The following is a 15,252-nucleotide window of genomic DNA, read 5'->3' on the forward strand; positions in this document are numbered from 1 at the left end:
TTAAAAAAATGATGTAATTTAGGGATATGATAGTAACATGCTCTACTGGACCTAAGTCTAACCATAAAGAATGTAAGACAGAAAGAAATTGATTCTTTTCCATCAAGGAGAATCACTTGGATATGGGATACAAAGCATGGTAAAAGGATTTGGAACCCAAATTTTATGAAAAGATTATTAAAAAGGACTGTCTCACTTCAAACGAACTTTTCTCCTGGCCCATGCAAATGACATTTCAGGGTACTGAGAGAACTTGAGCGTGAGGTCACTAAACTGCTCTCAGTGATCCATAAAGAACCACTGCCAGTGGAAGATTTTCCAGAAGTCCAATATTAAAATAATAAATTTCTCCTAATAATCTTATTTTTAAAAATTTTATTACAAAAATTTTCAACCATATACAAAACAAGACAGTACAAAGAAATTCCATGTACTCATCTCCTAGCCTTAACAACCGTCAGTATTTTGCTGTGTTTATTTCATCTGTCTTCCCAACACCCCTTCCCTTGTTTTTTCTTTTTTTTTTTTTCTTTGACTGGAGTATTTTAAAGCAAATATCAAATCTCATGTAATATCATCATATCAACCCTAAACACATCAATAGGCATCTCAAAAATAAGATAATTTTTACATAACTACAATGTAATTTTGCACTTAAAAATTAATAATAATTCATTAATAACTAATACCCAGTCCATACTCAAACTTCCTTGATTGCGCCCCCCCCCCAAATTTTAGTTGCTTTGTTCAAACAAGAATTCTAATAAGGTCCACTTATTGTATTTGCTTATAATGTCACTTAAGTCTTTTTTAAGTCCCTTTTCATTTAAAACAGCACCTTCTCCCATGTTTATGCCATCGACTTGTTGCAAAACTGAATCAGTTATCCTACATAATTTCCTTTATTCTAGGTTTGTCAGATTGCTTCACTGGAGGTTATATTTAAAGGCTTGATTAGATTCAGATTCAGTTTTATTATGGCAGTCATATTTTGTAAGTGGTGCTGTGTAGTTTGTGTTTCATCACATCAGGAGACATATATTTAGTGATGCTAAGACTGAGCAATGAGTTCAGATGGTGGCAGCCTAATCCGTTATAAAGTTCCCCATCAACTACACTTAATTGTTTTATCATCCACTGATGAACATTGCCTGATTCAGTCATTTCGTTAGGGGTTACAAAAAGGTGATTTTCTAACTTTATTATTCCTTATGTATTTATTGACTGGACTAGTTTTATAGAGAATAACTTTCCATCTTCCACCACAATTTAATTAGTCTGAAGTACAATCCATACTGGAGAGGAAGAATAAATGCCTAATTCTTTTCCTTCAGTTATCAGTTTAGAAAGTAATAACTTGTTAACTTGGGAACTTCCATTGGTGTCCATTTATCTCTCTCTTTCCCCCTGTCTTTCTCCCTCTCCCCCTTTTTCCTCTCTTCTTCTCTCCTCCTCCTCCTCACCCCTGTATCCCTGTAGTATCATTATGAACTAGTGGACTTAGTGTTTTTTCATACATCTTATATAGTTGTACTTTTTAAAAAAATTTTTGATGCTTGATTATCTGTCTGTGGCCTCTTCAGGTTGACCCATGTCCTTTTGATATCACTCCCATTAGTTTGTGAGAGTGTCCTTGCTTTCTGGCCCATCTTGTACATTTTCTAACACAGACCTGGAATTAGCCATTTCTACCAAGGACTCTTGCTCCTTTTAGTTAGAAATGTTTCTTAGGGACTATAATCTGGATGCTAGGGATGCTCATTGACATTGGATTATTGCTTCTAGCCCTTTTCAGTGGACAGAGTTAGCTCACTATTTTTAAAGTAAGCAAATGTTTCTAGATTAGAAGCAAAACTTGATTTTGCTTGATTATATTGAGGAGGCCAAGTGTTTGCTGAATGGCATCTTACAAAACTTGTCCTAGTGCTGGCTGACCTTGTTTCTTCCATCAGTAACAACAAAAGTCATTTTTCTCCTTACATAATATAATCTGTGTTCTTAAATTGAGATATTCTTGCACAAGATCTTTCTTCTAACCCTTTTTTGTGTAATGTTTACTGTAGCTCACTGCTAGATGAGATCACTTCTCTTACACTTTGGCTTTTATTAAATTTGAAACAGATCTTACACACTGTTATTATTTGAATAAGCATGCATATAAAGTAGTGTGCATTCTCCACAATGACATAGTTAATTATATAGTCCAGACTACATGATCCAAACTGCAAATCAGCAGGAAGATATGATTCAATTCTATAAAATAGTGATTCAACATTCATTGGATTAACCTTTATCAGCAGCCTGCCATTAAGTTAGTTGTTGTGGAGAACATAGTGATTTGTTGTGGTCTTTTGTCCTTGAGACCCTTATCCACAAGTAGAATAAAATATATGAGGTAAATATTGATTCTTTACCAAACCTAATATATTAATGTTCTTGGGATTTGAAACTTAAGGTAGGGTTAACTTATGGAGCACTTCTTTATATTGTAGGCAGTAAACTATCAAAAGTCAATATCCTAGAGGGTAGTCAGGTTGAAATGATGTATGTGAATGATAAATTCCTTAAAGGTACTGAGGAAAATTAGGACTTTCCTTATATATCCCAATATATTCCTAACTTTAAGAAGTTGTCATTTCAGAGAAATGACAGTTCCACTCTTGGGCACAAACTACTAGGTTGGAATGACAAGTGTTCTGACCTAGAGTAGCATCTTTTAAAATATTCTCTTGGTTCTCAAGAATAAATAGTCAGTGCATCCCAGATGGTTCCAATAAACTTCACCAAATGAAAGAAAAAAGAGAACTAATGATACACAAAAGTTGGAGTAGAAACTTTTTTTATAGATAGTTTCAGTTTGACAATTGAATTAAGAAATGAGAAAACATTGGCTACAGATCATAAGCCAAAGTTTGTGTCTCGTTGGAGTCCTCTAGTATTAAGAATTTTAATCAGAGTTTGAAGAATGAGAAAAGTGCTAAAGTAGAATTACAGACAAGCTGTTGTAGGAGTATGAAGGAAGGGGAGAGTGATTCTGAATGGTAGGTGATTGGAAACACCAAGAAGGAGGTGGCATTTGAACTAAGTCTTGAAAGATGAGAGAGAATCTTAGAGGTGGAAACTTAAGGAGAAGGGCATTCTAGGTTGAGAGAATGGCATACCCCAAGGAGTTAAGGGATGTGATGAGAGATGAAATTGAAAAGTTAAGTTTAAAGCAAAATTATGAAAGTCCATAAATATCTTACTAATAAGTCTGGATTTTAATTGTCTGTAGGTTCCTTCTCTAGGTCAACAGTCTTCATTTCATATTCTCCTAAGTACTCTGTTAATAAATGATAGTGTTTTTCTCCTTCACATTTCAGAAAACGTACCCATCTTTATAACATCTTTAATAAAAACCCACCTTATAACTCTTCCATGCATGCCAATAGGCTGATTTTTCAAATTCTTCTGATAAGAGAAATTGCTAACACTATAAATTGGCATTTTTTAATATTCTGCAAAGAATAGTGCCTATCTGAATATATTAGCATTTAATGTTAATATGAGTTTTTCAGGGAATATTCAGATGATATTTGTGAATATTATTCCACATAAAAATGGGGAAAAAATGAATAAATACCACACACGTTTAATGAATTCTCTCAAATACCTTTCTTTGCTGTTTTCCCTACTGTATTTATAAAGCTGATGTTGCAAAGTAGCCTATTTCCTAAATTGTGGGAAAGAGATTTTATTATTGATTCTGAATTTCACGTAAATATTATTTTGTTACTCTTTTTTTTTTTTTTTGCGGTATGCGGACCTCTCACTGTTGTGGCCTCTCCCATTGCGGAGCACAGGCTCCAGACGCGCAGGCCCAGCGGCCGTGGCCCACGGGCCCAGCCGCTCCGCGGCATGTGGGATCTTCCCGGACCGGGGCACGAACCCGTGTCCCCTGCATCGGCAGGTGGACTCTCAACCACTGCACCACCAGGGAAGCCCTATTTTATTATTCTTGAATCCTCAATTTCCCTCACCCCAAATTTATTCTTCACCCTACCCCAACTACAACATCTACAAGTTTTGTTGACTCTTCCCCTGAATAATACGCATGACCTGCCCATAGTCCTCTATTCTACTACTGCCACCCCAATCCAAGCCCCCATCATCTCTAGCTGGGCTTCTGTTCCTCCTACTAGCTAGTCTCCCTGCTTCCACTCTAGCTCCCCAGCTCATTCTTCCCTGTTTTACAAGATTCTCCACAGGTAGCCAGAGTGATCTTTTTTAAAGCATATGATAGACTGTGTTAATTGCTTTCTTTAAACTATCCAAAGGCTTCCTATCACACTTAAAAATGAAACTCCCTGGGGCTTCCCTGGTGGCGCAGTGGTTGAGAATCTGCCTGCCAGTGCAGGGGACACGGGTTTGAGCCCTGCTCTGGGAGGATCCCACATGCTGCGGAGCAACTGGGCCCGTGAGCCACAGCTACTGAGCCTGCGCATCTGGAGCCTGTGCTCTGCAACAAGAGAGGCCACGACAGTGAGAGGCCCGCGCACCGCGTTGAAGAGTGGCCCCCGCTTGCCGCAACTGGAGAAAGCCCTCACACAGAAACGAAGACCCAACACAGCCATAAATAAATAAATAAATATTAAAAAAAAAGAAAGAAACTCCTTACCTTGGCCTACAAAGCTGCTGGTTCTTTCCTTGGAGCCTTTGCACAGTTAGTTTCCTTTGCCTGAATGTTTTGCCTCTTCCCTGGCCACTCAGTCTAAAGTAAAGCAAATTAAGTACACTCTATAGTGTACCTATTTTATTGTCTTCAGTTTCACAGCACTGAAGTATATGAAATTATCTTTTCATTGTTTATAGTCTGTCTCCTCCCCCACCAGAAACATTTGCACTGAACTGTGAATACTAGGAAGGCAGTGACCTTGTCTGCTTACTGTTCTATCCCCAGCATCTGGAATAGTGCCAGGCACATTTTGGATATTTAGTGGGTATTGAAAGAATGGTGTTTGAATGAACTGTGACAAATGGTATCTATGCTTCCATTAACAGCAGTATTGAAATGGTTCTTTTGATACCATTAATATTATTTTGTTAATAAAACAACATAGTTCTCTGTTTCTCTCTTGTTTATGCTTTAGATATGAAACCCCACAGATCGCCTTACGTTGTGGGATTATGCTGAGAGAATGTATTCGACATGAACCGCTTGCGAAAATCATCCTCTTTTCTAATCAATTCAGAGATTTCTTTAAATATGTGGAGTTGTCAACATTTGATATTGCTTCAGACGCCTTTGCTACTTTTAAGGTAATTTTTTCTGAATCAGTTGGGTTATTTAATTTCAGCATTTAGTCATTTGGCCTCTAAGAGGCAGTTTAACTTTTAAAAGCAGAAAATTATATTCCTTAGGTCAGAGCATAGCCAACTGTATATGATGTGGATCATAAGAGGATTCAGTAAATAGAATGCAATTAGACCCGTCTGTCACATTGTGGAAAAAGCAACTCAAAATGCTTGTCACAAGCTCATATGGGCTTATGAAGAAGACAAAGACACAGAGTAAGGAAGAAGAAAACCAGTGAGAAGAGCAAAGAGTGAGGGAAGGAAGGAAAAGAGGAGGAAAGGGCAGGGGACAGACTCTAAGGAGAGTTGGCGGTGGGTGGAGGGAAGAGGAGCAGCGAGGGCAAGAAACATGGACTTGTGCTCAGGGTGTTGAGAAACCCCAGCAGCCTTCGATGTTTCATAGGCGACAAGTCTCACCCGGCAAAACAACAGTTGTACAGTGGCTACAGATGAAGCCCCCAAGAGTATATCTAGAACACATGGTAGGAGGCGCCTTGGTGCATCAAATAGGAAGAAGGACATTTAACACAAAGGATGGTTCCATTTCTTTCTAGCAAATATCTGTGCCTAAACAACCGAGGAGGTGTTCTCTATTAGTAGCTACTGTAGTGCCATTTTTTTTCCTTTTCTATCTGATGACTCTTTGCTGTCATGGAAACAAGTTAGTTCCTTTTTTAAAAATCCATAAATAAGACTTCACAAATAACTGTAAACATAGAACAACTCTAATGGAGGGGGAAGATCAAATTCAATTGAGCATTTATTTTTGAAAATTTCCCCAAAGATTTTTCAACATTTAATAGAATAAACTGTACTTGATAATAGTGTCTTGCATCATATGTTCAGCTCAGTTTAATTTTCAGCACAATATTGAATCACAAAAATAAACTATGGTGATTTGTGCATGAGCATATTTTCCGTTGAACTTAAGTCCTTGAAAATCTAAATGACCTTAAAAAGTTTCCTAGTATGCTACCGATATTGAAAATGCCTATTTTCTATATTTTACCAAAATGCTGTGGTTAATATAATGTAATGACCATAAGTCACTTTTTTTTTTAAGTAGCTGGTTTCAAGGGGATTTGTTTACTTGGTTGGCTGGTTGGTTTGGGCTTTTGTTTTTATCTTCTTAGGCTTAACCTTTTTTGTTTTGAACTGCAGGATGACTACTGCGCAGTTAGTCATTGGTGTTTTCACATTGTTGGCTTACATTTTTGTCATGGTATTGTCTACAAATTGTCCTTTCCCAAAAAAGATTCCTTACAACCACAATCTCTTTCACCTCTTCCTCTAAGAGTCGACATGATAAGAAGTGGTATGAATTCCATCTCTCTCTGCACCTGACTTGCTATATGTCCTTCACCTGTGAGATGAGGAAAATAATCTCTGTTTTTGCAGAGTTGTGAAGATTAGAAATAACGTATGTAAGGCGCTCAGCACACTCTCCAGCACGTAGTAAAAACTCAATAAATGCAGCTGCTGCTGGCTGATGTAGTATCATGTCCCTGCCATTGCATGTCTGTCTCTGTCACTGCACCCTGAGTTCTCCCAAGCTGTGAAGAATTCACTAAAATATCCATATCAACATTTTTTTAGCATGATACTTAGACTATACAGAACCTAGCCCTGTCAAAATAATTGTTAGGAGGTGGGATGAAAGAGTACACTATTTCTGATACTTTTTTTAAACTTTAAATTCTTTAAAATTTGAACTTTATTTTTCTTGGCAATTTTCTGCTTTTTCCTTTTTGGGTGGGATCCTAGCAATTTTTCTCCCACTCAGTTATTTGATCTATAATAATGCAACTTCTGTATTTGTCTATGTATTATGTTTATATACATGTATTGTTATATATATGTGTATGTGTGTATATATATATGGTATAATCCCTCCAGTTTTGTGCATACATTTATTATGTATATAAATTGGAGGGTATATCTATGTATATATAATGTATACACACTCAAGTGTAAGAGTGTATGTGCACGAATCACTTATTGGCTGTATCCATCATACACGTGTGCTGGAGGAATTCTGCCCTACCATATTATATTTTCTATTATTGGATTTTAAAGTTATTTTTTTCCCTTAGAATTTGAAGGAGCTGCTACTAACAGAACCCCCTCCTTATTCCTCTTTCTTTGGTGTAACACTAATGTGTAGTGAATGGAAAATCTTTCCAGGCAGCACTCATCGGCAAAGTACTCTTTCTGTTGCCACCATCACGGTATGTGCAGGGCCTGAGGCCATGGGAGATCATGGTCCTCACACCCGAGGCTGATGACTGTCCTAATAGATGCAGAACCCCATGGGTGCAGCCATCCACAGTGTCTGCTGCAGCCCATGGAGAGAACTTTCTAACCTGGGTCAGCTTAGAAAATCACTGATGCTGCTCAGGAGATTGGGGAAGAGAGTATCTGAAAACTAGGCATCCTGAATATCCACTTAGAAAAAGATTAGGGACCCCAAAGGATGCTGTGGAACTACCTTACTCTCTGAGGTGTCCCCTGACATAGGAACTGGTTTGAATTTTGACTTGGGATGGACCAGGAATGAATTCCTTAGAGGATTTTCCCATTTTAAAATTGCGATTCCAGAACAGTATTACGTGTTCTCCTGAGGAAAAAAGTACATTTCTCCACGGATAGGCTGAATGGTCAATCAAGTTGTGATGAAAGGTAATATGAAATGAAATTAATAGCCAGTCTCATTATTTTTGAACTTGAAAATTGTAGTGCAAACTAATGAGGACCTACTGTATAGCACAGGGAACTCTATTCAAATAATCTGTACTGACCTATATGGGAAAAGAAACTAAAAAAGAGTGGATATATGTATATGTATAACTGATTCATTTTGCTGTACAGCAGAGACTAACACAACATTGTAAATCAATTATACTCCAATAAAAAATTTAAAAAATAAAAATAAAACTGAAAAAAAAAAGAAAATTGTAGTGCAAAGTGCTTTAAATATTTAACTTTTTATTGAAATAGAAATAAGTGAGTTTTACCATTGCTGCTGCCTTCTTTTTCTCTGTGAGGTTATGTTGTGTATCTTGTATATGCTTTTAAGAAGCTTTAATTAAATATGTATTAAAGTATAAGAATTTATTTTTGAAAACTTGAAAATTCTTGTTAGGTTTTTAATTAAATTCTGCATAGTACCTAGACAGGGTATTTAGCCCTTAAGCATGTTAAACGGATTACCTGAGGCCTGTTTTCTTTCAACATTGAGGTGAATTAAGGATATAACGTAGGTGTGAATTTTCAGTCAAACATTCCTTTATGCTTTTGTTCAGTTTTCCGAGAGTTATGTCTGTAGTTAGATCAGGCTACTTGTCTTCAAGTTTGAAAGGGTGCATTGTGCTACTTAGTAACTGAACAACACTTCCCAGCCCATTAACCCAAGAGCGTGATGATGCTGAGATGGCCCTATTAAATGTCATTCTTGTGCTTCCCAGCATCCTAGGCATTTACATTTCAAAAGTGGTTAAGAAATTTTAAAGGTTAATCGTTGAAAATCTGTTAACTTGTGAGATATGGTTTTAGTCCATGCAGAGCTCTTTTTTTAATAAATGGTTATTAATGACATTTTAAAAAGATCATCATAAACTTTATTTGAATATTTATTATATCATTTTCACAATGTAGAGTTATGGCTTGAAGAAATATACTGTACACTTGTCTGTTAGGTGACATTTGTTTCACTAGTTGAATTATTTCTATGGTATGAATTTAAAGCACTCTGCTGTTTTTAGCATGAAACAAATTGTATTTTACATCTTAAACTAAGAATGGAAGTAATTTTGTGATGTAAATGAAAATATTCTGAAACTTTTATGTTTCAAATTAATGGACTTGGAAAATCTTAGAAGAAAAAGATAGATTTATAAAATTTGTTACCTATAATAATTTTGTTTCACTTGACTGTTCTTTTTCTAGGATTTACTGACCAGACATAAAGTGCTGGTAGCAGACTTCTTAGAACAAAATTATGACACTGTAAGTAGAAGTCATTTTTAAGTCTTTACCTCATTCTCTCTTCCTCTCTCTCTCTCCTTCTTAGATCTGTTAGCACTTACTCCTATTTATGATACGCAGTTGAAACCAACCATACACCCGATTGGTTTATTACCTAGAAGCCAGGTCATCAAGAAACTATGGAAAATAGAGGATGGCAGGAGATCAGGGCTTTCTCGTTTTTCACATCTCTTCCTGTTGTGCTCTGGAGCTCCAGGAAACAACTAGTACCTGCTCACTTTGATCTTGACTTAAGAGCATCCATGTTGCCCTTAAGAGGCAGTAGGGAACTCCAAATGGAAGAGCACCCCACCTTACTAATATAAATCATTTTACTTGGTTTAATAACTAGTTTTACTTACTAGTAGAAATACCAAAATACATATCTGTCTTCCAACTCCCTTCTCTAAGGGTGAATCCATCTCAACCTTTTGATAATTAGCTGTAATTGTTACTGAACCAAACTCACCCGACATGCAGCAAAGCCAGTCTACTGACACCGGGTTGTGATGAAGGAAAATTCAACATTTATTGCAAGGCTGAGCAAGGAATGTGCGGTGGCTAATGCTCAAAAGACCCCAATCCCAAATGGTTTTCAGGGAAGGGGTGAGGGTTGCGGGGTGCCTCATCGGCTCATGGACAGTCTTCTGACTGGTTGGTGGTAAGGTGACAGGGTGGTATTTCAGGGGTTAACATCATCAGCCTTTTGGTTCTAACCAGTATGAGGTCTACATGTCTGTGGTCAGTATGCAGTTAACTTCTTCAACCTGGTGAGGGTTTCAGTATCTGCAAAACAACTCAAGGATATGGCTCAGGATATTATCTATAGACCTTGAGGAGGAACTAAAGATCCTTGACTTTGTTTTATGGCTAAACTATTATTATTTTGTCTTGCTTGGCTGTTTTCCTTTGTTTCTGCATTTTCTCACTTCTTTGATTAAATTTGCTCTTTGAAACTCGGGGAAGACCTAGGAGGCTAAAGCTTTTCTACAAACAAGAAGTGGGGGACTCAGGAGGGTATGTTCCTGGGAAGGCCCCTCAGGGTCCTTCTTAGTTTCATAATGTGACTCTTCCAGGAAGCTTTCTGTAATCCCCCCCACCCCCAAACACACACAAACACACACACACACACACACACACTCTCTCTCTCTCTCTCTCTCTCTCTTTCTCTCTCTCTCTTTCTCTCCCCTTCCCCTCCCTCCCTCCCTTTCTCCCTCTCTCCTTCTCTCTCACACGTTTTCCACATTGTATTATTATGGTGTGTCTTTATATCTTCCTGACTGGTTCTTAAGCTCCCTGTGAAGCAGGAACGTTATCTGTCAAACACAGTGGTTCAGAATACAGTATAGACTTTAGTGTCCACTTGCTTTGCTTCAGGATCCTGCTCTACGTCTTACTAATTGTATGATCCTGGACAAGTTACTGCACTTACCAAAAAATGAAGATATTAATAATACCTGCTTCATAGGATTGCTGTAGGAATTTGACAAGATTTAAAGTTTTTAGGATAGTACCATGTATTAATTTTTATCATTATTACTTACATCCCTAATACCTAACTCAGTTTCATACATTTGGTGGTATTAAATGAATATTGAATGAACAGACCCATCCAAGAGCTTCTATGCTTTTGCTAAGTGTATCAGCAATAGGAATAGCATAATTAAAGTGAAACATAGCACAAACCTAGAAGCAAAACTTTATAAGGTTTGTTCCAGTATTAGTTTAGCTGCTTTAGACCAGTACTGTCCAATTGAAATACAATGCAACCTACTGTGTAAATTAAAATTTTCTAGTTAGCCCCACAAAAATGTAAAAGGAAACAGATGACTCTAGGAAGACATGAAATACCCTATCAGTATCCTATGTCTTCATACATCCAAGTCACAGAAATTATGGATTTTTTATTCATAAATTGTTTGCTGATCTTCCTTTGGTTTGAGATTAAGAATTATCAATATAATCATGAAATCAAAAGTGATTTTCACATCCTAAAATTATCAAGAGAATACCCATGGGATCAACTGGAGAACTTTGATCAAAGTGTAAAACATGAAGGGAAAAAAAGATTATTGCCAGAGATATCCAAAAGCTTCAAGACTAAAAGAAAATCACATATTTTTGAAGTTAGGAAATGAATTGTTATTATAGTTTAGTTGTTCAGTAACTATAGATGCTGGATGGAATGTTAAAGACTCATCAGATGTTACATTTATAACAAATGAAAATAAAGAGGGCAAAGATAGTTTATGACAAAACCTGTAGTATTAACTACTAATCTTTTCTATAGGATGAGTGAGATAAATGTGTTGTGCAGTTTGCATTCAAGGATAATAAGCAATAATCTGAGAGACCATAAACTCATTCTCTTTGACCCTTATTTACCTAAATTTGTCTCTGTATCTATAGTCACTTCATGGGTAATTTAGTAGTTTCACAGATGCTGAGCCTGCTACACTGACCTGAACATTAGCTTTGAGAACTCATACTCCCTAAACATTTCATGCTCCTTGAGTTTCATATTTCTTTAGCAGTAAACCTGAAGCTGGAGAACATGATATACGACCTAAAATAATGAAACTGGTAGCTTGGGGAGTCAACAATGCCTTACCTGTGTGTATTTGCATTTTATAGTTACCATTAAAATTTACCACAACATTCGTGTGACAGATTTAGTGAAAAATCCTCCTGTGTTCCATGACAATTAGAATAAACAAGTCCTTTATGTAAAAGAGTATAATTACTGTGACTTTAATGTGAGCTACATGATTTTGTTTTTACTTTTCACTTTCTTAATTCTCTATCAGGAATTATCCTCAGTGTGCACAGCTTGCCATCATCATGCACACGCACACACACCTGGCACTTGCTCCTCTGAGGACCAGGACCCTTTTCTACCCTCCTCAGCCCCTGAGCTCTCTTGCCTTCAGTTCTCTGCCAGGCTTGCTCCTCCCACCTGAGTGGTCTCTGAGTGTGTCTATGTGTGATGGGAGGTTGACACTGAGCTTCGCCAGCCGCTGGCACTCTGTGTTCAACTGAAGGGCCTGGGCAGTGATTGACGACCAATCACATTAGGAAACGGACCCCAGTCACCAGCGTCCCCTAGCTTCTGGGGAGAGTGGAAATGCCCCAGAGAGGCCACTTGGGATTAACATGGCCATTATGTGGCACAAGTAGCCCTATTCCTCTACCCGTTCATGCTATGAATTTGACAGTTTGATTCTTTATGAGTTGCTAAGTGTATTTAATCTTTTCTCAAATTATTCATAGACTAATAGCTACCAGCAAGACTACATAAACAGATTTCTTTAAAATGGCATAAAATGAGTTATCCTGTAGCTCATTAGATGAGTTAACAGATGTTTTATTCAAAGTGATTTATTGGGAGGACTCACTTCATTTTCTACTCAATTTCTAATTTACAGAACCAAAATAAAACAAAGAGAAGTATCTCTCTGGCATCACTTGACTCCTTGTCCCCCAGTATCCCTACGTGTAAATGAGGATGGTGAAATGGGGAAACCGCCCTATGGACAGTGGTGATCGGCCCAGGGATACAAAGCACAGCAGCTGGGCTGGGCTAGGCTAAAGGGTTGGGGATTTACTTCTGAAGTGAGAGAGCAAGCAAACTTAATGCAGAGAAGTCACTGCTGGGTTTACACACTAATATTTCTTTTCTTTTCATTAGATTTTTGAAGACTATGAGAAATTGCTCCAGTCTGAGAATTATGTGACTAAGAGACAATCTTTAAAGGTAATATCAAATTTCTTTAAGTTAGAGTCTCCAGAAGTTGATATTCTTGTTAGTAAATGACAGGTTTAACAGTGGACAAGTAAATACAGAAAAATTATTCTCTTTTTTTGTAACTTGAGAAGTGCATTCAACGTTATGACTGCACTTTGTAGCAAAACGAGGTAAGTGCCCTGCTTCAAATACTTTTTGGAGGTAACAATATAAGTAATAAGTACAGAATAAATACAGGATGAGGGGTATGTTTTTATTTGTATGTAACCAAACGGCATTTCTGATTTGAGATTCTATCTCCTATGAAATGCCTATTGAAATGCCTCTCTCCCTCATCAGACAGGGACCCGGCAGAATCGGGCCACATCCATCTGTGAGTGGCCTTCCCTCCCTCAGTGAAAAGGTGCCTGGAAATAGCCATTTGGTCAAGAGGAGGTGGGACAGCTCCTGAGGGAGTAGGACATTGGCTAGAGCTGCATCTCTGCCCTTCAGATCCTACTCAGATATTCAAAAGAACGCTTTTGGCAGATAATAATTGGCTGTTTTTGGTCAAGCAATTTGTATGATGCTTGAGCTTACTAAATATTATTTTATATTATTATATATTCATATTATTTTATGTATTAATTATAAAAATATAGTATTATTTTTTAAATGTTGGAATGATGACATTATAGAACAATGCATTTGTTTCTAAATATTGGATACAGTTTTAAGCTAAAGCAATAAATTAAATCTGTTTTGGACCACATATTTGTGAATTCACTTTCCCCATGATTATGTGTCAGCCTTGACCCCTCTCTCCTGTACTTGTGCCCTTGCTGCTCCAGCTTTACCTGTTGATGGAGAGATCAGTGTACTATTTTCAGCCAGTCATTCAGCACTCTTGTTTGAGTTTCTCCTTGTGCAGAAACCCATACAGAGTAATCCACATAGAAGAAAAATATCATGGGTGTGCTGCTGTCTGTGCTGGAGCCTGAATTAATGAGATGGAGCTCCAGGCAAAGGCAGGGACATCAATGCTGTGCTCTCCCATGTCCAGAAAGCTTCTTAAAAGCAGTTGAAGATAAGGATACATCCTGTTGGGACAGCCGTGTACTTAAAGAATAGACACAAGGACAGTCAAACCAGGAAAGCTTGTCTGTGTTACAGAGGTAGTCATCCTGGCGGGGAGTGGAAATTGGAACAGTAAACAGAGGTGATGATGCTCTGAAGGGCCAATATATGGCTAATTGCTCATAAATTTTCCAAGTCCTTCCTATTTTCAGTGGAATCTGTCAGATACTGGGCCAAAGTAGGGTGGTTGATATGAACTAAGGTGACTGAACCAAACTGGGATCAAGAAAGTTGAGGGTCATGGACTTTAGAATATATCCTTGTACCATTTTCCACAGTGATAAGAACTTGTGACAGAAACGTTTCTGTGATTGAGTGACTCTAGGGCCTTAGGCAAAGTTATAAAGCTTACAGTTTTTTACCCAGACATTTCCCTTCTTGGCCTTCTTCCTGCTTTTCTTGCCTGCTGTCCTGTCATCCCCTCCTACCCATGTGCCCATTGCCCTCATTCTCTTCTCAGGATGCCTTCAACCCCACCTTGTCCTGTTCTCTTGTTAATATTTGTAAAATGGTTAGAGCAGAACCTACCACATGGTAAGACCTGGATATATTTGCTAAAGAAAATTGAAATAAATTTCATTAATAAATATTCCTCATCACTGTCCCCAGAGTTCAGTCTCTGGACTGAAGGCACCGATCTATTCTAAATAAATAATTGGGACTAGGGTATGAGTTAGACTTTTTCCTACCAGGATGCATTTGCATTTAAAAATCGAAGCCTATTAACCCAGTAGATGTACGATTAGTACAACATGTAATACAAGTTTAGCGGGTAGCAAAGGGGAGCAAGAAAGACTCATTTCTCACCTCTGTCCGCTGCCACCTGGCTCTCCACCATCTAGCCTCTCTTCCTCTTTTCACATAGTTCTCCTGCTGAAGACCTCAGCGCTATTCCAGTGACATGGCAAAGAGCATCTGACTTTGTACAGCATGTGGTGTAGAAAGTCTCCTTTAAACTCTCCCTTTTCAAGCTGATTGTTTGTTTTCTACTTATTTACAGATGCCCCAGCCCACTCATAAGGCCTCTTTCTTGT

At 37.7% G+C, this 15,252-nt stretch overlaps 1 protein-coding gene across 6 annotated transcripts in view; it reads left to right on the forward strand.

Moving 5' to 3' along the window:
• CAB39L (calcium binding protein 39 like) overlaps positions 1-15,252 on the forward strand; it is a 102,081-nt gene that overhangs the window by 70,603 nt on the left and 16,226 nt on the right. For all 6 annotated transcript variants that reach the window (XM_081214620.1, XM_081214622.1, XM_081214621.1 and 3 more), the window contains 3 exons: positions 5,130-5,298; positions 9,280-9,339; positions 13,046-13,111. In XM_081214620.1, the coding sequence (XP_081070746.1) occupies positions 5,130-5,298; positions 9,280-9,339; positions 13,046-13,111 (295 nt within the window). The remainder of the gene's footprint in view (positions 1-5,129; positions 5,299-9,279; positions 9,340-13,045; positions 13,112-15,252) is intronic.

Source organism: Mesoplodon bidens (genome assembly GCF_964165515.1).
Source record: "Mesoplodon bidens genome assembly, chromosome: 17".
NCBI lineage: Eukaryota > Metazoa > Chordata > Mammalia > Artiodactyla > Ziphiidae > Mesoplodon > Mesoplodon bidens.